This window comes from Ovis aries, chromosome 1 (assembly GCF_016772045.2).
Source record: "Ovis aries strain OAR_USU_Benz2616 breed Rambouillet chromosome 1, ARS-UI_Ramb_v3.0, whole genome shotgun sequence".
NCBI classification, from domain to species: domain Eukaryota; kingdom Metazoa; phylum Chordata; class Mammalia; order Artiodactyla; family Bovidae; genus Ovis; species Ovis aries.
The window spans coordinates 68010878-68033831 of record NC_056054.1 but is presented as its reverse complement, the minus strand read 5'-3'; the positions used below and the strand labels follow the sequence as shown (position 1 = coordinate 68033831).

The window sequence follows — 22954 nt, the reverse complement described above, 5'->3', positions numbered from 1 at the left end:
AGTTTATAGTTAAAACCCTAGAGAGCTATTTAGGGTCAAGTATAACTAGATTGAGTTTAACAAAACTATCACAGCCCCAATCCAACTCAATCCCTGACTGATTTGAGAATAATTAGTTCCTCTAGTAGTTATTCTTGAGCTTCCCAGGTGTCTCTAGTGATAAAAGAACTTACCTGCCAATGCAGGAGACATAAGAGACATGGGTTCAATCCTTGGATTGGGAAGATCCCCCAAAGGAAGGCATGGCAACCCACAACCATTCCCACTGGAGAGGAGAATCCTGGAGAATCCCATGGATAGAGGAGCCTGGTTGGCTACAGTCCATAGGGTTGCAAAGAGTCAGACATGACCTAAGCAACTTGGAACATGTGCACACAATAGCTGTCCTTACTGTTCTCAAAGAGGAAAGCCTTTCTGGTAGAAGATAACATCATGTGAAGGCTCTGTCATTTTTGTTTTTAATCAGAAGACAGGATAATAGAAAATACCCAAGCATAAGCATAAAGAGAAAAATAATAGAAAAACAGATAAGAGCAATGTAGAACATTCTGAAAAGGACATGTAATTGAAGTTCCATAAGGAGAGGAGAAGAGAATAGACTGTAAGTAATATTCAAAGAGTTAATAGCTAACAATTTTCTAAAGCTTTTAAGACATAAATCCATAGATTTATGCCACATAAATCCATAGATTTATGTGGCATAATGCAATGAAAACAATACCAGTCATTGCATATATAAAACTGCTAAAAAGCTGTATGCAAGACAGCAAAAAAGACACAGATGTGTATAACGGACTTTTGGACTCAGAGGGAGAGGGTGGGATGGTTTGGGAGAATGGCATTGTAACATGTATACTATCATGTAAGAATCGAATAGCCAGTCCATGTCTGACGCAGGATACAGCATGCTTGGGGCTGGTGCACGGGGATGACCCAGAGAGATGTTATGGGGAGGGGAGGTGGGAGGGGGGTTCATGTTTGGGAACACATGCAAGAATTAAAGATTTTAAAATTAAAAAAATTTAAAAATAAATAAATAAATGAATAAATAAAAGCTAGTAAGTAGAGAAAATCTTAATTCAGCTGGAGAAAGACATTACTTTCACAGGAACATCAGTAAGACCTACATATGACTTGTCAACTGAGGCCAAAGAAGTCAGAAGGCAGTGGGATAGCATCTTTAACATGAAGAAAGAAAAAACTGCAGAAGTCAATACCCGGTGAAAATAAATTTGAGAAATTAGCATGAAATAAAGAAATTTTCAGATAAATAAAATTGGAGGGAATTTTTTTCCCACCAGGCCTATATTAAAAGAAATAGTTAAGGGATTTCTTCAGAGAGAAGCATATGAATTCAATAGGGAATGACAAGGGAAATATGCAGGTAAATAGAAATGAATATTGTCTGTATAGAACAATAATAGTAATATCTTTTGAAGTCTTAAACTGATGTTTAATTAGGTGCATGATAAAAATAATGCAAACAGCAAGAGAGGATAAATAGAATTAAAGTATTCTAGTTTTCTAGCAGTAATGGAAAATAATAAGGTAATAATTTATATTAGAATGTAATAACTCAAGTATTCATGATGTAATCTATGTAATCTGTATAAGAATAATGAAAAAACTAGTATAATAATTATCAGAGGAAAAGATGCAAAATATATTTGATTAATCCAACAAATGAAAGAAAGGAGAATAAAAAGAATATAAAACAGTAAAATAGAAAACAAATGGTAAAATCATAGCTATAAACCTACTATATCAATAACTGCATTGTAAGTAAATGAACTAAATACTCCATGTAAAAGAGTGAGATTGTAAGACTGGATAAAAATACAAACAACTGTGTGCTGAATACAAAGTTTAAAGGATGCAAATATTCAAGGACATAAGGTAAAAGTCAATGGATAAGAAAATATAAGCTTAGGAACACCAAATGATACTTACTTATATCAAAGTTATATATTTACTGGTATCAGACAAAATAGACCTGTAAATTCAGAAGCATTATAAGAGATTAGAGGGCCATTTCATGATTGTAAGGAAGCAATGCAACAGGAAGCAGGCTATTGCAGCAATCCATGCCAGAGATGATGGTGAGCTGGACTGGAAAGACAACTGTAGATGTAAGAAGAAGTAGTCAAATTCTGGATCTATATTGTGGGCAGGTGCCAATAGGATTGATGTTGTATTTGATATGGGATATGAAAAAAAGAGAAGTATCAAGGATTCCAAGGTTTTTTTCTTGACAAGCTTGTTGAAAGGCTGTGTTGTTTACTGAAATGCGGAGGTTTATTGAGATGTGGAGTTAGGAAAGAGAAATAAAACTTTCATTTGGCCAAGTGGAATAGGATTTGGAGAAATAGCAGTAATTCACTTCTGTTCATTCAGTGCAGTGCTATTGAGAAGGAATTTGGACACGCAGGAAAATATCCAAAATCACTGCACATGGTGATTGCAGCCATGAAATGAAAAGACGCTTACTCCTTGGAAGGAAAGTTATGGCCAACCTAGACAGTATGTTAAAAAGCAGAGACATTAGTTTGTCAACAAAGGTCCGTCTCGTCAAGGCTATGGTTTTTCCAGTAGTAATGTATGGATGTGAGAGTTGGACTATAAAGAAATCTGAGCACAGAAGAATTGATGCTTTTGAACTGTGGTGTTGGAGAAGACTCTTTTTTTTTTTTTTAATGTTAGCTCATATGTTTATTAACCAATGTACAATTACTTGTCTTCTGGTTTGTTGAAACAATAGGTCAGACAACATTTGCCACAATAATGTCTGTCGAAGTGACTGGCCATAAAAACTCCAGCACCACATTCATCTGAGGGACACTCCCGGCGAAGGCGACTGATTTTCCCATTCTTATCCACCTTATAGTATTTCAGAACAGCCAATTTAACCTTCTTTCTCTTATGCTTGTTCTTCTTGGGAGTGGTGTAAGACTTCTTCCTTTTCTTAGCGCCACCACGGAGTCTCAACACTAGATGAAGAGTGGACTCCTTTTGAATATTGTAGTCAGACAAAGTACGTCCATCTTCCAGTTGCTTGCCAGCAAAGATCAGTCTTTGCCGGTCAGGAGGAATTCCTTCCTTATCCTGGATCTTGGCCTTTACATTTTCTATTGTATCTGAGGGCTCGACCTCAAGAGTGATGGTCTTCCCCGTCAGGGTCTTCACGAAAATCTGTGTCCTGGCGGCGGTTCCACCGCAGATGGCGGATCCGAAAGCTGGAGAAGACTCTTAAGGGTCCCATGGACTGCAAGGAGATCCAACCAGTCCATCCTAAAGGAGATCAGTCCTGGGTGTTCATTGGAAGGACTGAGGCTGAAGCTGAAACTCCAATACTTTGGCCACCTGATGCAAAGAACTGACTCATTGGAAAAGATCCTGATGCTGGGAAAGATTGAGGGCAGGAGGAGAAGGGGATGACAGAGGATGAGATGGCTGGATGGCATCCCTGACTCAATGGACGTGGGTTTGGGTGGACTCCAGGAGTTGGTGATGGACAAGGAGGCCTAGCATGCTGCAGTTCATGGGGTCACGAAGAGTCAGACACGACTGAGCGACTGAACTGAATTGAACTTGGACACACAAATCTCTAACGTGGTGTAATGCCTTCATTTTTACAGATGAAGATATAGAGGCTTCAAAGCTTTCTTAAGCTTACTTACTTACTTACTTACTTGCCACAAATAAATGGCAGAGCCAGAACTAAAATCTAGTCTTTTGGACTAAGTCTAGAGTCCAAAACCATACTGTATGCAATTTCTAAAATTGCTTTGTTGAACAGCAGAATATATTTCAAATGGAATAGCAATAGTTATTATTAAAATGTATTGAGTACATGTACTATATGCTAGGTATTGTGCTAAATACTTCTTACTTTTCTCTTTAAACTTTTTAAGAGCCCTTATTTTTTTTTGTTGTTGTTGTACATTATATTCTTAGTATTTATTTATCTAGTAACTTTTTTGTGTGTGAAGTTGTTTATTTGAATTTTATTGATTTAATAGTTTGGTCTGCATTTAATTTATACTTTTATTTTGGCATTATAGACATTTAAGAGTTACAAGCTTACATTTATAGTTTTTTCTTTTTAAAAAATTAGTTTATTTTAATTGGAGGTAATTACTTTACAATATTGTGGTGGTTTTTAGCCATACGTTGACATGAATCAACCATGGGTGTACATGTGTCCCCCCATCCTGAACCCCTCCCGCCTCCCTCCCCACTCCATCCCTCTGGGTTGTCCCGGAGCACTGGCTTTGAGTGCCCTGCTTCATGCATCGAACTTGCACTGGTCATCTGTTTTATATATGGTAATATGCATGTTTCAGTGCTATTCCCTCAAATCATCCCACCCTTGCCTTCTCCCACATAGTCCAAAAGTCTGTTCTTTGCATCTGTGTTTCTTTTGCTTTCTTGCATATAGGGTCCTTGTTACTGTCTTTCTAAATTCCATATAAGTGTGTTAATATACCCTATTGGTGTTTCTCTTTCTGATTTACTTCACTCTGTATAATAGGCTCCAGTCCACCTCATTAGAACTGTCTCAAACGCATTCTTTTTTATAGCTGAGTAATATCCCATTGTGTATAAGTACCACAACTTCCTTATCCATTTGTCTGCTGATGGACATCTAGGTTGCTTCTGTGTCCTAGCTATTGTAAACAGAGCTGCAATGAATATTAGAGTTAATATGTCTCTTTCAGTTCTGGTTTCCTCAGTGTGTATGCCCAGCAGTGAGATTGCTGGGTCATATGGCAGTTCTATTTCCAGCTTTTTAAGGAATCTCCACACTGTTTTCCATAGTGGCTGTACTAGTTTGCATCTCATCAACAGTGTAAGAGGGTTCCCTTTTCTCCATATCCTCTCCAACATTTATTTTTTGTAGACTTTTTGATGGCAGCTGTTCTGACTGACGTGAGATGGTACCTCAAACTCATTGTGGGTTTGATTTTCATTTTTCTGGTAGTGAGTGATGTTGAACATCTTTTCATGTGTTTGTTAGCCATCTGTATGTCTTCTTTGGAAAAATGTCTGTTTAGTTCTTTGGCCCACTTTTTGATTGGGTTGTTTATTTTTCTGGTATTGAGCTGCATGAGCTGCTTGTATATTTTGGAGATTAATTCCTTGTCAGTTGTTTCATTTGCTGTTATTTTCTCCCATTCTGAAGGCTGTGTTTTCACTTTGCTTATAGTTTCCTTTGTTGTGCAAAAGCTTTTAAGTTTAATTAGGTTCCATTTGTTTATTTTTGTTTTTATTTCCATCACTCTGGGAGATGGGTCATAGAGGATCTTGCTGTCATTTATGTAGAGAATGTTCTGCCGAAGTTTTCCTCTAAGAGTTTTATAGTTTCTGGTCTTACATTTGGATCTTTAATCCATTTTGAGTTTATTTTTGTGTGTGGTGTTAGAAAGTATTCTAGTTTCATTCGTTTACAGGTGGTTGACCAGTTTTCCCAGCACCACTTGTTAAAGAGATTATCTTTTCTCCATTGTATATTTTTGCCTCCTTTGTCAAAGATAAGATGTCTATAGGTGCGTGGGTTTATCTCTGAAGAGCCCTCATTTCTATAGATGAGAACACTGAGCTTTTGAGTTTGAGTACCTTTCCTGAGCTCATACAGTTGGTGAAACTAGTTAAACAACAGGGAGTTCAACTCTTGGACCCATGCTTCGCTTTTCCTGGTATGATAGAAAATAGATACTCAGACTGTTGGGTCCCACTTCATTTCCTTGATTCTTTCATGTGTTTATGGTTGGTTTGTACAGAGATTATTTAATATTTTGGGCCTCCAGTTTTTCCTTTAGATTTTAAATTTGACTGAGGAGTCATTTCCATCTAGTACATTTAGGGAACTTATTACATGAGGCTCTTTTTCTAGGGTCCAAGATAAATGTTTTACCAGGACGCAGGGATGACTTCTGAAATTTCAGCAGCTGTAACTGCTGTCTTTTTGGAACAAAGGAGTAGTTAGAAATCATTTGTAGTAGTAAAAGCCTCCTCTTCTTTTATGATATAAGAGCCTTTTTGTTTTTGTTGACCTCTGAAAACTACAGAGAAAGTAAAGTGAAACCAGCAAAAAAAAAAAAAAAAAAAAAAAAAAATCAGAAAACCCAACACTTCAACAGAATTACCTCCTCAACCCAAACTGAAACATCCTCAGAGGAAGGGAGCTTTTTTTTTTTTCTCTTTAATCTGAAAGGCAGTGTGAAAGCCTAGGTAGTCTCTGGGACTACTTTAATCAACGTAATGTACCCTGCAGAATTTCAGGCTTTGGTCTAGTACAAAGAGACACTCAGAGATGAGGCCGGGAGTGAGTGCTTTCTTGGGGCATTGGACTAAAAATTGCTCTATGTGATAGGAGGAGAGGTCCAAGAGGAGTCAACTGTGTGGTCCATTTTGCCTGGATTGATTCAGTCTGGAAATGGGTTATGTTACTAAAGGTGTGGCAGCAAAAACCAGCTGGTCCTTCCATCTAGCATGATTTCCTTTACTAGGCACTTGTAAGAAAAAAAGTGTACAGTGATGTACTTTTGTTAGTTCAGAGGTTTTTACCACTTTATTTTAAAGCTACATTGTTAATTCACAGGACTTAAAACATGTATGGCTGTCCCTTTCATTTTATCATTCTGAAATAAATCAAAGACAAAATTTTTTTCTTCCCAATGAGCTTATCTGTTTGAAATTATGGGGTGTTTGTACATATGGACTCCTAATTACTCAACTGAATCTTTGTGCTTTCAGTGGGAGTTGGTGAGGCATTGTTCTTTCTTAGCGTTGGAAAGAACTTTTGCAAAAAGGCAGACTTGCTCTCTCTCTTTGGAGTAATTACAGTTTAGTTTATTGTATAATGAAACAGAGAACGCTACAAGTACATTTTTTAAAAGATCTAAAAGACTTAATCTCCCCGTTCCTTTTCAATTAAAGTTGAGTACTCTATCTCACTATAATCTCAACCCTTGAGTATTTTCATCCAAAACTTTTGCTTTAACGAAACTTCTGGCTAAATTGAACAGGTTTTGAGCATAGGCATTGTGTGCTATGTGGGATCATACTAGCAAACATGAAGATTTTAGCTGTACAACTAAAATAATACTCTCATGAACAATACTGATTGCTGTTTGCTATTATTAGCCTGAGGAATTTTTCCTGAAGGCACATATCTCATATTGTGAATTGCTTGCTCCCTGGAGTATCTAAGTACCATATTTTCTGACACACAATCCATACTTTAAAGTCTATCTTTTATCCATTCCATACGGTTTAAAGTATGATTTCAGTGACTGACAGTTTATTAATAAGGAGGAATGCTCATTTTTTAAGAAAACTGGGAAAACAGAATAATCTTTTACCAGTACAAAAACACTGGTGACATTACCCAGTTTCCTAAAGAAATATTTTGTTCATCATATCTTGAAATGTGAATCAAAACACTCATGACAGGTGAATGAACAGAGAAAAATTAAGGTATGGGCACAAACAAAAGTAGCATTAATAATTCAGGTAAATAAAATTTGTATACAAAAGAAAACTGTCAAGGTGATGGAGAATGTTTTTGCAAGTACAGGACATTTAGGCAACAGGAAAATGAGTAGAAGTTTGAATGCTTTACATTTCGCATAAGGGTTTTATATAGTCTGAGCTTTCCTAATTCTATTGTTCAGCAAACATGTTTACTACTGACCTATAATCTTTCCTAGGTTAAATGAATTGGAGTTTTTCTTTTATTGACATTGCAGCAATTTTAAAGAATTAACGACAGGTAGATTGTAAACTGTTCTTTAATATTTTATAATTAAAACCATTATTTTCTTGCTTGAGTCATTTATACTAATTTTATCTTATCTCATTGTTAGTACCTCTCAGTAGGCCTCTCTGTGTACATGGCTGTTTTCATTTTTAAAACACAGCATAAAAACATTACTCACCAAAGGTATATTTGGGTAGAAGTTAGGAGAGCAATTTGTTATCAACAAGAATAAAAAAAATGCATTGACAAGAATTACTGTTTTCAAGAAAGACCTTATTTTAGGCTGGAGGAGTTGTCAATACCTGCATGAGAATGACACCTGTTTGTTTTTTTTGTTTTTTTAGTTTGCTTTGTTTATTCAACAATTATTTACTGGGAGCACATTAAGTATGTGGAAATGTGATACAACTCTAGGGTAAGACAATGAGAGATAATATAAAGAGCAGTGGGACCAAGTTAAATAAGACCAAGGAATAATGAAAGTTAAGTAGAGGAGGGGACAAAAATACTTCCAGAAGAGGGAACAATGTGGGCTCCACATGAGGAAATGGGGAGCCTGCAGGCGTTTGGAGTAGCAGAGCTGTGTTGTGGAAGGATAAGGGAAAGAAAGAGTGGAGAGGTGGTAGATGAGGCAGGCAGGGGCAGATTATCCTTATATAAGAAGAAGACAAGGAACTGTTGAAGGGCTTTAAGCAAGGAAATGGCTGATCACATTGGGGCTATTGAAGGATCACCTTGGCAAACGTGTGGAATATGATTCAAGCGAGATATATGCAGAGTTAGTAAGGAAGATATTGAGTAATCTGGTGGAGGTATGATAACTGCGTTAATTAATGGAGAGGGGATGGCGGGTTGGGTATAGATTGTGAGCAGTTTAGGAGGTAGAATTGATAATCATTTGGTGACTGGAAGTAGAGGGTAGGGGGAAAGCTGGAGTTTTGTGTAACTTTTAGGTTTCTGACTCAACAGCCTGGGTGAGTTATGGTGGAATCAGGCAGTGTAGGAACAGAAACATGTTTGATGGCAGTGGTAGTTGTGAATGAGATAGCCAGACCAGAAGCTTAGACTTAGACTTGTTGAATTTTAACCTCAATGTCCCAGTGTCAAGAGAGAATTCTAGGTCAAGGATATAGATTTGGGAATGTTTTATTTCTAATACAGCTAATGCTTCAGATGAAGATATGCAGCTTCTAAAAATAGCCTTTCAGTATTTTATTTTTTAAGTGGAAAAATACATACATGTGGTAAACAAGTTAATCACATGTATACAATAAACACGTCTTCCTCCCATTCTAGACTCACAGTTCCTCTCTCCAGATGTTGCTATTGTTAAATAGTTCCAGAAATGCACTCAACATTTTCTTTCCAAGTACAAACATAGATGTCTGTGTGTGTACAAATAGGTGTGAATGGAATAAATATAAATCTACATGTTTAAATAGAAATGGTAGTATGTTATATTTACTCTTCTGAACATTATTTGTTTTCGTTTTTCAGTATGTCTTGGAGTTCATGCCATATCAGTGCATTATCCTTTAATAAATGGACCTAATTTGTTAAGTCATGTTTAAGATTGATGATTTCTTCTTCCAGTTCTTATGATACAGAGTGCTTTAGTGAACGTCTTTGCACATATAGCTTGGTTTATTTTCTCTCCTCCCTGGAGATAGATTGGTTTACTGAAGAACCACTAGTATCAGTGTCTTTAGGACTTTCCTCTTGGACTAGTCAGACTCTAGTAGGGTTACAAAGATGCCTACGATCTTCTGCCTGGAGGGCAAATGTGTGACTGCCAATATTCTGAGGGCCAAGGAGATAAGTATGTTTTAAGTACAGCATTCCCCCAGTGAAAAAGCTGGCTTAAAATTCAACATTCAGAAAACTAAGATCATGGCATCTGGTCCCATTATTTCATGGCAAAGAGCTGGAGAAAAAAATGAAAACAGTGACAGATTTTATTTTCTTGGGCTCCAAAATCACATCAGATGGTGACTTCAGCCATGAAATTAAAGGATGCTTGCTCCTTGGAAGAAAAGCTATGACAAACCTAGACAGCATATTAAAAGGCAGAGATATCACTTTGCCAACAAAGCTCTAAAGCTGTGGCTTTTGCAGTAGTCATGTATGGATGTAAGAATCGGACCATAAGGAAGGCGAGTGCAGAAGAATTGATGCTTTCAAATTGTAGTGCTGAAGAAGACTCTTGAGAGTCCTTTGGACAACAAGGAGATCAAATCAGTCAATTCTAAAGGAAATCAGCCCTTAATATTCACGGGAAGGACTGATGCTGAAGCTGAAGTTCCCACACTTTGGCCACCTGATGTGAAGAGCTGACTCACTGGAAAAGACCCTGATCCTGGGAAAGATTGAGGGCAGGAGGAGAAGAGGGTGATAGAGGATGAGATGGTTGGATAGCATCACTGACTCAATGGACATGAGTTTGAGCAAACTCTGGGAGATAGTTAAGGACAGGGAAGCCTAGTGTGCTGCAGTCCATGGGGTTGCAAAGACTGAACGACTGAATAGCAACAACCTGCTCTCAGCTGGACCTGGTATTTCTTGTTCATGGACCCTGTTACCCACCCTGTTTGCTTCTTCTATAACATTAATTTCATCTTTTTTCTTAGATGAGAGAGGGGAAGAAGTGGAGGAGATGTGGGGATCCAATTTTGCCTCTTAAAACAAGGTTTCAGACAGTCCTTTTTTTAAGTCACTTTCCCCAGTTCTCTTTGCTTGCAGAAGGACCCTGGAATTCTTACTCTCAATCATTGTAGGGATTCTGCTCTATCAATTATGTTGATTCACTGCTTTCTTTACTACTAGTTTGAGAGTCAAGTGTTGTAGGGTCTGCTGTGTCACTTACCATTCTCAATTTATTTACCAGTGTCCAAAAATATTGCCATCTTTCATGATTACCATATCTCATTTAAAATAAGTGATGTTTCTGGAGGGAGCAAAAGTGGTAGCTGTATGTTCAGTCTTGACATTATATTTGTTGGTCTGTATAGTCTCTCTAACTTGCGAACTTCTCATCTGTGAAAAGGAATAATATGGCTCAGATGGTAAAGAATCTGCCTGCAATGTGGGAGACCAGGGTTCAATCCCTGGGTTGGGAAGATCCACTAGAGAAGGAAATGGCAATCCACGCCAGTATGCTTGCCTGGAGAATTCCATGGAAAAAGCTAGCGGGCTACAGTCTACAGGGTCACAAAGAGTCAGACTCAACTGAGGGAATAACACTTTCACTTCAAAGACAGACATTACCGATGGGTTGGACCAGTTGCTATTTTTGCTGTGGATGCTGGGTCAGAGATTAAGACACAGTAGACAGAGAAGACAGAAGACACAGTATTTAAAACACTGCCCAGCTCCTCTGATTGAATCAGGTTTGTGTGCCTTGATCTCTTTACTGGAGAGATGATAAAGTGATTAACTCACTCTTTTATTGGGAATCCTAAAATGTCACTATGTGTAGGTCTTCCCTCTTGGGCTAGTTGGAAATTTCTCATATTCTACTTGGGAATGGAAACTTATTGCTAGGCCTTAGAGCTCTAAACAGATTAAAGGCACAGTGAGCCTTGTTCTTCATTCTGCAGGTTTGAGCAGAGGCCCTGTTTTTTTGTCACGTCATTCCTGTCTTCAGCTACGTCAGTGTCCCTGAGTCTGGGAGCTCTCAGGTTCAGTCTTGCTGAGGGGAAAAACCTCTTATCTTCTGCTGGGGTGGGAGGGAGCAGTTTCATGCCTCTGTGGGTTGTAGGAGGAGTTCTAGGAACTGAATTCCTTTTAAATCAACGTGCCTCTCAAACTTTGATGTGTTTACAAGTCACCTGGGAATCTTGTTCAGGTATCCAACCTTAATTCAGTGGGTCTGAGGTGGGGCCTGAAATTCTGCATTTCTGTCAAGCTTTTTATTTTTGTTCACACCATACATGTGGAACTTCCCAGACCAGGGATCAAATCCACGCCCTCTGCAGTGGAAGTATGGAGTCTTAAGCTCTGGACCATCAGGAAAGTCCACTAACAATCTTTTTGAGAGATCTGTGTGACTGGTCCATAGACTGCGAAGAACAAAGCTTTATATAGACTATCCTCCAAATTTTCCTGCTGCCTTGAACTTTACTTTCTTGGGGTTCTGGTGACAAGTTGCTTGTGGTTAGTTTTTCTCTGTACATGCTTAGGCTTCAGGTTTTCCTGCTTTGTGAAAATGACCACTGGTTCATATTGAAGTGAGATACAGCTCTCTGTTCTATTTTTGCCTGCTCTTCTGCTTTCTTTGTGGGTTTGTAGCTTTTGAGTCTTCTTTTGTAATTTTAGTGGGGTGCTCGAGGGAGCAGAGATAAACATAGGAGTTTATGTTGCCACATTCTCTAAAGTCAACTTAGATGATTATAGGTTCCAAAAAAATATTTTCTGGTTGTAAAATTCTAGAGACGTCAGTTAGGAGATTATTTGTTGAGCTACCAGGAAGGAATGGTCAGAAGTCCCAGCCCCTTTTCACTCTTGTTCCATCAGCTATATAACTACTTAATATGTGTAACTAGCATCCATAAGATATAAAACTGGGTTGCTACAATACCTTAAAGAATATGAAGAGGGAGAAAAAACACAAGTACTATGAATAGGGTGAATTTGGGTAATTATGAATTCAACAATAGGTGGTTTGCAGATCTATGGAAATTTTTCCACCCTGAATGTCTTGAATTTTGGAATAATACAATTTTAATTCTGATTGAGTTTAAGCTTGGAGATTCAGGGCAATAAGTATGTAGTATCAGAGAAACAACCACAGATTATAAGCTGTAAAAGAGTCTATCTATCTGTCATGACTATCTATCCATCCAGATATACATGTAAATGGATATATACCCCCTGTTTTCCATTTCCTCCATAATTTATTCACATATATGAAAACAAATATAAAATATGGTTTTACTTTTCTTTTTTTTTTTACACAAAAGATAGTTGTTATATATACTGTTCTACACAGTTTTTCCCCATAGCAGTATTTCATGTACACCCTTATTCTTTAAAATAGTTGCATACTATTCCAGGATATGAATATACCAAAGTTAATTTATTTCATCCCCTATTGGACATCTGATATTTAAGTTGTTTGCAGTCTTTTGCTTTTACAAGTATTGCTGAAATCTGTGTAATTTCAAATATATGATTTTGATTAGTACTCTTATTTTGTACATTAAAAAATCTTCGGTCTGTTTAGAACTTAATCTGGCTTAAGGTATGAGGTACAAAAAGATCTTCACGACCCAGATAATCATGAAGGTGTGATCACTCACCTAGAGCTAGACATCCTGGAATGTGAAGTCAGGTGGGCCTTAAAAAGCATCACTATGAACAAAGCTAGTGGAGGTGATGGAATTCCAGTTGAGCTATTTTGAATCCTGAAAGATGATGCTATGAAAGTGATGCACTCAATATGCCAGCAAGTTTGGAAAACTCAGCAGTGGCCACAGGACTGGAAAAGGTCAGTTTTCATTCCAGTCCCAAAGAAAGGCAAGGCCAAAGAATGCTCAAACTACCACACAATTGCACTCATCTTACATGCTAGTAAAGTAATGCTCAAAATTCTCCAAGCCAGGCTTCAGCAATACGTGAACCGTGAACTTCCAGATGTTCAAGCTGGTTTTAGAAAAGGCAGAGGAACCAGAGATCAAATTGCCAACATCTACTGGATCATGGAAAAAGCAAGAGAGTTCCAGAAAACATCTATTTCTGCTTTATTGACTATGCCAAAGCCTTTGACTGTGTGGATCACAAGAGACTGGAAAATTCTGAAAGAGATGGGAATACCAGACCACTTGACCTGCCTCTTGAGAAACCTGTATGCAGGTCAGCAAGCAACAGTTAGAACTGGACATGGAACAACAGACTGGTTCCAAGTAGGAAAAGGAGTATGTCAAGGCTGTATATTGTCACCCTGCTTATTTAACTTATATGCAGAGTACATCATGAGAAACGCTGGGCTGGAAGAAGCACAAGCTGGAATCAAGATTGCCGGGAGAAATATCAATCACCTCAGATATGCAGATGACACCACCCTTATGGCAGAAAGTAAAGAGGAGCTAAAAGCCTCTTGATGAAAGTGAAAGAGGAGAGTGAAAAAGTTGGCTTGAAGCTCAACATTCAGAAAGCGAAGATCATGGCATCTGGTCCCATCACTTCATGAGACATAGATGGGGAAACAGTGGGAACAGTGTCAGACTTTATTTTTTTGGGCTCCAAAATCACTGCAGATGGTGATTGCAGCCATGAAATTAAAAGATGCTTACTCCTTGGAAGGAAAGTTATGACCAACCTAGATAGCATGAAATTAAAAGATGCTTACTCCTTGGAAGGAAAGTTATGACCAACCTAGATAGCATATTCAAAAGCAGAGACATTACTTTGCCGACTAAGGTCCGTCTCGTCAAGGCTATGGTTTTTCCAGTGGTCATGTATGGATGTGAGAGTTGGACTATGAAGAAAGCTGACTGCTTAAGAATTGATGCTTTTGAACTGTGGTGTTGGAGAAGACTCTTAAGAGTCCCTTGGACTGCAAGGAGATCCAACCAGTCCATCCTAAAAGAGATCAGTCCTGGGTGTTCATTGGAAGGACTGATGTTGAAGCTGAAACTCCAGTACTTTGGCCATCTCATGTGAAGAGTTGACTCATTGGAAAATACTCTGATGCTAGGAGGGATTGGGGGCAGGAGGAGAAGGGGACGACAAAGGATGAGATGGCTGGATGGCATCACCGACTTGATGGACATGAGTTTGGATAAACTCTGGGAGTTGGTGATGGACAGAGAGTCCTGCCGTGCTGTGATTCATGGGGTCACAAAGAGTCGGACATGCGAGTGACTGAATTGAACTGAACTGAAAGTATGAGGTATAGATAAAAGTTTACTTTTCTCAGATTACCCAGGTATCTATCTCCTGGTCTGAAAAGCTACTTTTGTTTTTCCATAAATTCTTTTATATATTTGGATACCTTAAACAGTTAACATTTTGGTAGCATTATTTTTTGAATGAAATTTGTATATCATTTCTTTGAACTTTATTTTTGGGGGATATTTCTTAGGATTCAGGAATTTTAATTGCTTACTTTTGTATCTCCATGGCTTAGTCTACTAAAATTAAAGTCTACTTAATCTACTTGGAAAAAAGTAGATACTCAATGAAGGCTTGTTGAATGAACGGTTAACATTGTTCATGCAATGTAGAAAGTGTGCTTTCTCTAAGCAGTTGAACACATGTACACTCACATACAAACATACACATACATAGTAGGAGAAAGCAGCTAGGCTTGGTATGCTCAATCCCCCAAACCACTATATAGGTAACTTATGGCACCTCTGTGGGTTAGAGAAAGAGGTGGGGCAAGAGAAAATTTCCTCCCCATGGAAACTAGAGAATTGAACAGTCACTAACTGCTGTACGTATGTGTGTGCTCAGTTGCTTTAGTCGTGTCTGACTCTTTATGACCTTGTGGACTGTAGCCCACCAGGCTCCTCTGTCCACGGGATTCTCCAGGCAAGAAAACTGGAGCGGGTTGCCATGCCCTCCTCCAGAGGATCTTCCCGACCCAGGGATCAAACCTATGACTTCTGTGTCTCCTGCATTGCAGGCACATTGTTTACCCACTGAGCCACCTGAAGGTGAAGGTGAAATCGCTCAGTCGTGTCCGACTCTTTGCGACCCCGTGGACTGTAACCTACTAGGCTTCTCCGTCCATGGGATTCTCCAGGCAAGAATACTGGAGTGGAGTGCCATTTCCTTCTCCAGGGGATCTTCCCGACCCAGGGATCGAACCCAGGTCTCCCACATTGGAGGCAGACACTTTAACCTCTGAGCCACCAGGGAAGCCTAGAAATACAAAAAGTGAAAGTGAAAGTGAAGTCACTCAGTCATGTCTGACTCTTTGCGACCCCATGGACTGTAGCCAACCAGGCTCCTCTGTCCATGGGATTTTCCAGGTGAGAATACTGGATTGGGTTGCCATTTCCTTCTCCAGGACATCTTCCCAACCCAAGGATTGAACCCAGGTCTTGCGCATTGTAGGCAGACGCTTTACCGTCTGAGCCACCAGGGAAGATCCCAGAAATACAAATAATTGTTAATTAATTTTAGTCATGTTTGTTTTGCCTTCTCTCATCAGCAGAGTGGGTATCTATATCCTTCATTTCTCTTTGGTTCTACTTGTCATTAGAAAAGACCCTGACACTGGGAAAGACTGAAGGCAGGAGACGAGAATGACAGAGAACGAGATGGCTGGATGACATCACCGACTCCATGGACATGAGTTTGAGCAAGTTCCAGGAGATGATGAAGGACAGGGAAGCCTGGGGTCCATGGGGTTGCAAAGAGTAGGAAACCACTGAGCAACTGAACAACAACAACTTGTAGAGATATAATCATAAATCTGCAGATATGCATTGACTATGTATTTTTTTATATTTTTTTGGCTGCTCTGTGCTGTATGTGGGATACTAGCTCCCCTATCAAGGATTGAACCTGTGCTCCCTGCATTGGAAGCATAGAGTCCCAAACACTAGACTGCTGGGGAAGTCCTGATATTCATTGACTGAATCTGTAAATTCATTCATAGGGACAAGGCTTGGGCCTAATATTGAGCAAAAACATCCTCAAATTATGCTCTGCACTCTATGTATTTCCATGTGAATTTTCCAAAATAGAAATTGGATGAACAAATGATAGTATTCACATGATATAGTCTTTGGAGAATTCCTTCAATGCTTGATCTTCCTAATAGTGAGGTAGGGCTGCATTTCAGCACCTCATGGAATAGAATGAAGGAAGTTTCTTCCGTCTGTTGCTGACACATACCTAAGCTATGTCCTTCAACTTGGACTGGCCTTTGTTGGTAATACTTATATTCTGATCTCCATCTTGTTTAGCTCTCAGTTGATTCAGAACTCGGGTGGAGAGAAGGTTCTTTGTAATGGGCATTCTAAGCCCTATCAGTGTTTAATCTAAATTACTTTACTTGTATTCTTCTGATCCTCTCCATACATTGGAATTATTTAATTCAACTGATTTTGTTTTAACATATTGTGTTTTAGCTCAATGCTGAGTATTTAAAATAGAGATAACTGGTTACTTCTACTGATGGTAGTGTGTTTAATGTAGCTTATTTTCTCATCTCCATATACTCATTGAAGACAGCACATATTATGTATACGGGTTCATTGAGTATTTTCAGAGAATTAGCAGAGCCTGTGAAAGTCATTAAAAATTACCACAATAACAAAAAAGGACAAACCACAAGAGAAAAGCAATCTGTACATGAGATTTCACTGCAAACTAGACTGTTTCAGTGTTTATAAATATTCGTCTGTAGAGAGAAGTACGTGTATTATAATAATTATGCATTAGTGCCTCATTAGTAGGGGGTTACATCCACGCTGTTTCTTTTTCCTCTAGTGTATTTCTGATAAGTTAGCATTTTAAAGTCTTATTTAAAATGTAATAAAAACAGAGAGAGGGTGTTTGTATCTACTTTATTCAAGGGTAGATCATTTGTAACTCCTTCAGCTGGGTGGAGCAATATGGTCCACTGCTTCTGACCCTACAGAGAAGATGTAAAATATTGCCTTCCTCATCCAGTATCAGAACCTAATCACTTGAAAAATGACAAGCAGGACAAATCAGAACAGAATTTTTATTGCATTCACATTTTATTCTTGATTCCATTATATACATTTAAATTTTAGATCTCTAATTTTTTTTTTAAAGGAACTGTTTCCAGACTAGCATTCCCATAAATACCTTCATTATGTACTTTGTAGGTACATTCTAACTGCACAATCCATAGAGATTTTTCAGTCTTATCTGATCTTTCCATCAAATTTTATATAGTTGGCCATGTTCTCACTTCTGAGGTCCTGTATAGCTTTGGTTTCTATGTAATGCACGCTGTTGTTTTCCTTCAATCTCTCTGACTGCTCTCTCTCCATTTTTAAAATGAGATCCTTTTTATTTTCTTTGCTTGTCCCTAACATATCCCCCTGGATTCCATTCTTTCTTTTCACTGCTCTTCCCGGATTTCATAATATCCTTAGATGATCTGCTTCAAGCTCATGTTTTCAATTAGCATCATTGAGTGCTGAGGATTCCTTGTATTTCTGTTCTGCATTGAACCTGTGAAATCTATTTCCAACTCTATCTACAAATCTCATAAGCACTTAGAACTTCGCTAAAAACCAACTGGAATTGCCCATTTCTTCATTGTGTCTTAGATGATGGCATCACCATTCAGTCATCAAAGCAAGAAACTTGTAAATTTTCCTTGACAGCTTTCGTTCCGTCCTCTCCCATGTTCATTCAGGCACCAGGCTCTGGCAGATTTACTTCTCAGTATGCTCCCAAGTTTATCCCATTCTTTGGATCTATCTTAACATTTCCCTAGTTGAAGTTCTAATAATAAACCACTTGGACCGTTGCAACTGACATTTCATTAAGACTTATAAGGAATGGGCAGATTATAGAAATGTAGAAAAGGAGTTTATGTAATAGAATAGGTAGCCATAAAGAATGGCAAATATCTATTATCATAAGTGTCCTTTCAGACTTTTAACCATACATTTGCAATGCAAACATTTATGTGTGTGCATATGTGTGTGTGTCTGTATGTGTCTGTTAGGTTACTCAACTCAAACCTAGCTTGAACTACCTCAGATAAAAAGGGTAGGAATTTATTGCCTTTTATAATCAAACTACAGAGAGGTCAGGGATGCAGCTAGGTTTTAAGAATGACTGGACCCATAGTCTGCAGTGCCGCTAGGACTCTGTTTTTATGTCTGTTTCTCTTGCTGTGCCAGTGTCTTTCTTTTATATTCAGTTCTTCTGTAGAAGAAAAGACTGAAAAGTGCTTGCATCTCTTGCAACATTCAGGTCTCATATCTCTCATACCTTTCTTCTTCAGCATCAGTGAGTAAGTGGAAATGTCTTGTTTCTGATGTCTAGGTAAAGAATTCTGGGAACAGACAATGACTGGATTGGCTTGGTCCATCACTGTGGCTGGGAAGGTGGTACTATCTGGGAACATGGAAGCTCTTACTAAGACCACATGTTTGAAATTTGGGGAAAATACGTTTCATAAGAAATAGGAAAGGCGTTTTTAGCAGGCAGTTTAATGTACTTTACATACAATAATTAACCCTCTTGGTAAGCTAAAAATTCATTTACATTAAAAAGAATCTGTTTTTAAAGTGGAAGTATAAAGGCACACTTAACAAAAATGCTAAGTGCTAAATTTTAAAACCTTAGAGATCAGTGTGTTCATGTGGGCTGCCAGGTTAACTTGTACAGTTTCTTGGAATAAACTTCTATCATCTTTTAGTTGTAGAGTATCCTGAGTTTGCAAGGGAGCTTTAAAAAAGAGCTGTTACTATTTGCAACCACTTATCTGTGTGAATCAATTCTCTGCAACCAAAACAAAATTAAAAACAAAAAACAAAAAACGAGGATACTTCTCAGATTGCAGCTGTCATCTGGCACTCCTGGTTTCTATTTTGTGTTCAACAAAACTGCTGGTTATAATCATTGATTGATTTTATATTAAGTAAATGCTCTTTTTAATTTATAAAATAATATATTCTAAGAATATTGCTTTCAGATTTTTAAAGTAACATTTTGTTTGGAAGGATTATACTGCTAAAAAGTTGAAAACTAGTATATTAGAGCAGAGGTCAGCAAAGTTTCAGTAAAGAGCCATATAGTAAATATTTTAGGTTTTGTGGGCCATATGATCTTAGTTGCAAAACCACTCAGTTCTTCCACTGTAGTGTGAAAATAGCAGTAGACAATACATAAATGAACTATGGTGACTGTGTTCCAATAAAACTTTATTTACAAAAACATATGACCAACTGGATTTGGCCTGTGGGCTGGGTTGTTTGCCAACCCCTGTATTAGAGCTATTGTTATAAACAGATAGATTAAGCTATGCAAACTAGTTACATAGTTACCTTTAATGAAGAGGACAAATGAGATGCCCTCTCACTCTGTATTAACAGTTACTTTTAAGAAGGGTCTTTTAAAACAGTTCTGATTTTAGTAATGGTAACTTTCCAGTAGTTTAATTGAAATTGTTCTGTCACATTTTTTTTTTAAATCCACCAACTTTAAATTAGCCCAAATATGCAACTTTTTATATGTTCCTTAACATAAAATTATCCAGAAGAGTTTGCATGTCCTATATTTGATAATCATTTTTTATGGTAGAGATTTATACATTAACAAACCCTTATTTATGATCCTGTTTGCTACAGTAAGTGAAGAGTTTAAACTTGGTGTACTAATCTAATCTCCCAAATTGATATTTCTTTTTCTTTTGCTCACAGTAGCTTGGATCATCTGAAAAAAGGCCTGAATAAATGTATCATTTGTCACTAGCTAAAAACTGTCATCATTATCTTGATTAATCAAATGTTGCTCTTAAAGATGGATTGAAACGTAAAATAACTAGCCTGGTTCCACATAATGAAGAGATTAATTTGACACAGAAGACACCCGATTTAGTATTGCTCAGTGATCACGCTTTATTTAGAAAGCCATCTATTAGTATGTTTTTCCTTTATACACTATTTTTTGTCTTTCTAACAGGAAGCAATGGTTTCCCCAAGTTAATCTGCTTTCTTTAAACATAAAAGGATATTTATCTCAGCACTCTTAAATTCTAAAATGTGAAACTGTCTTATGAGGAAAGAGGAAATTAATGATGGGTTAAAAAGCTTACAGTGAAATTCTTTATTTTAATATATTGCCTGTTTTCTTTTTGTAGGAGTATGGTAGTAGAAGTCACAGCAAGAGAGACCTCAGAGGCCTCTATTCCTTCTTCTGGATGAGATTTAAATGTCCTGTGTACAGACACTGAGATGTAAATTGTGGACTGACTTTCAAAGAAGTTAATTAGGCTTTACTGCTTTTTTTGTGTATGTGGTGTTTGGGAGAGGTTTTTGGCAGAGTAAAAAGAATATTAAGTCACAGTGTTAGTTTTCTTTATGATTGATACTTAAAGCAACTGAGGGAGGTATATTCATGAGGTTTATATGGTATGTGGACATTTAATCACTGCAAATTGGATAGTATTTCTTATTACTATGGAAAGAAAAGCAGCAAACATTTTATTAACTAACTTAGGCCTCATACCTTCTGGATGTTGTGTTTACTGTGGATGAAAAGTTGAATTTGATGTTTAAAGAATTCTGAATTGGATTAGATTTCAAATGCTAGACTTGAGGGATTTTAAAAAATAGAGCAATACTGTTTCATTAATAGTTCATGGAAGTTTACCATTTGAAAGACTGAGTAGACGTGTTTTAGAACCTATAATGGTTTATTAGATAACATGCCATTTATGCATTTGATGGACTGTTGAAATCAGTTTTGTTTCATGTTTTCTTTTGAGAGGAAGTGCCTCAGCAAAATGCTCTGTGTGTGTGTGTGTGTGTGTGTGTGTGTGTGTATGTGTGTGTGTGTGAAGTGTGTATATTTCTTTGGACACATGCGAATGGTTGGTGTTTCTGCCTAAGTCTGCCAGCCTCCTGGTGTTGGTGGACACTTTAAAGGATTCCAGGGGACTTTAAATATGGATAAGGAGACCCTGTGTAGGTGATAGCCTAAGCTAGATTTTGCTGGTTCTGTAGCTCATCTTGTAGGCTTGAATCAGTGAATCAGTGTGCTTAGTTGCTCAGTCGTGTCCGACTCTTTGTAACCCCATGGACTGTAACCTGCCAGGCTCCTCTCTCCATGGGATTCTGCAGGCAAGAATGCTGGAGTGGGTTGCCATGGCCTTCTCCATGCCCTTCTCCAGGGAATCTTTCCGACCTAGGGATTGAACCCAGGTCTCCCTCCTTGCAGGCGGATTCTTTACTGTCTGAGCCACCAGGGAAGCCTGGTGAATCAGGACAACAATCAAATGAAAAGTAGTTATTAAATATTCCTTAGGTATGTCGTATTGGTGGCACTAGTGGTAAAAAAAAAAAACCCCTGATAATGCAGAAGATGTAAGAGACACAGGTTTGGTCCCTGGGTCGGGAAGATGCCCTGGAGGAAGGCATGGCAACCCACTCCAGTATTCTTGCCTGGAAAATCCCACAGATGGAGAGCCTGGTGGGCTATAGTCCACAGGGTCAGGAAGAGTCAGACATGACTGAAGCAACTTAGCATGTGCCCGCACACACTGTGGGCCACAGTAAGGTTTGCTTAATGATCGAATGCATCTTCACTTTCCTCAAGTCAGGAGTCCTTGGAGGCTCTTTGGGATTGGATCCATAATTGAAGTGGTCAGAATTTTGCTTGTTGCTGATTTAAAAGAGAGTACATAAAGAATAAAAATTTCAAAACTGCTTAATGGATTTTAGGAACTTGTTTCCCAAGAGGATAACCCTGGCCTAGGAGCAAGGGCTATTGTATTCTGGTCCTACCGCCACCAAAGAGGAGTCATGTCACCCTGGGCAAGTTTCCTCACTCTTTTAGAGGCTGGAAAAGTATAGATTTGTTGCTTGGAGAGTGGGCAACATGAGAGGACAACATGAGAAGAATACATTAATATTTTAATAGTGTTCAGAAGCATAAGCATAAACAGTTACAGAAAATATGCACTTGAGGAAAAAAATAAGTTTATCACTGAGAATGAATTCCTATGATGCTGAGAGAATCTGTTAGGATTGATGGCTTGACCTTCAACCCATCTATATATTTTCCATTTCTTAAAGCCGAAAACATTTCTTCCTCCCCCTTCCTGCTGCCCTTGGTCCTGATTACAAAAGAGAGACATTCCTTTTGTAGAAAATTTGGGAAATACAGAAAATTACAAGTAAGAGATGAACTGTTTTACTACCCTGAAAGAAACTCCTTAAGATTTTAATATAAATTTATAGTTTCTTTCCTTTGTATATGTATGTGTGTATAAGCAAAATTGTAATCATGCTTTATATAGAATTTCCAGCATATTATTTTAATAATATACTGTGAAAATTTACTCACATTATTCTTCAAAAATATAATTTAAATAAATGCATAGTCTCCCAAAACATAAAACTTGCTCCAAATATTTTCTTTACCATTATAAAAATGTTTTTATGACAAAAATTTGGACAATATAAAAAGATAGGAAGAAGAAAAAGAATCAAGGATAATTCTGTTACTCAAAGAAATTAGTCTTTT

The 22954-nt window shown here is 37.9% G+C and overlaps 1 protein-coding gene across 1 annotated transcript; it reads right to left on the bottom strand.

Moving 5' to 3' along the window:
- Positions 1-2678: 2678 nt before the first annotated feature.
- Positions 2679-5993, bottom strand: LOC443297 (ubiquitin-ribosomal protein eS31 fusion protein). Its single transcript, XM_042243096.1, has 2 exons — positions 5915-5993; positions 2679-3245 (listed from the first exon to the last, which is right to left on the bottom strand). Exons 1-2 carry the CDS (start codon positions 5991-5993, stop codon positions 2728-2730), a joined length of 597 nt encoding a protein of 198 aa, XP_042099030.1. The 3' UTR covers positions 2679-2727.
- Between the last annotated feature and the right edge of the window lie 16961 nt (positions 5994-22954).

Bases quoted from the DNA above. Each gene is read 5' to 3' on its own strand.
- LOC443297 (XM_042243096.1), bottom strand. From the start codon at position 5,993: ATGATTTCTAACTACTCCTTTGTTCCAAAAAGACAGCAGTTACAGCTG. The intron at 3,246-5,914 runs GTAAAACATTTA...GGGACCCTTAAG, and splicing joins GAAGTCATCCCTGCGTCCTG to AGTCTTCTCCAGCTTTCGGA.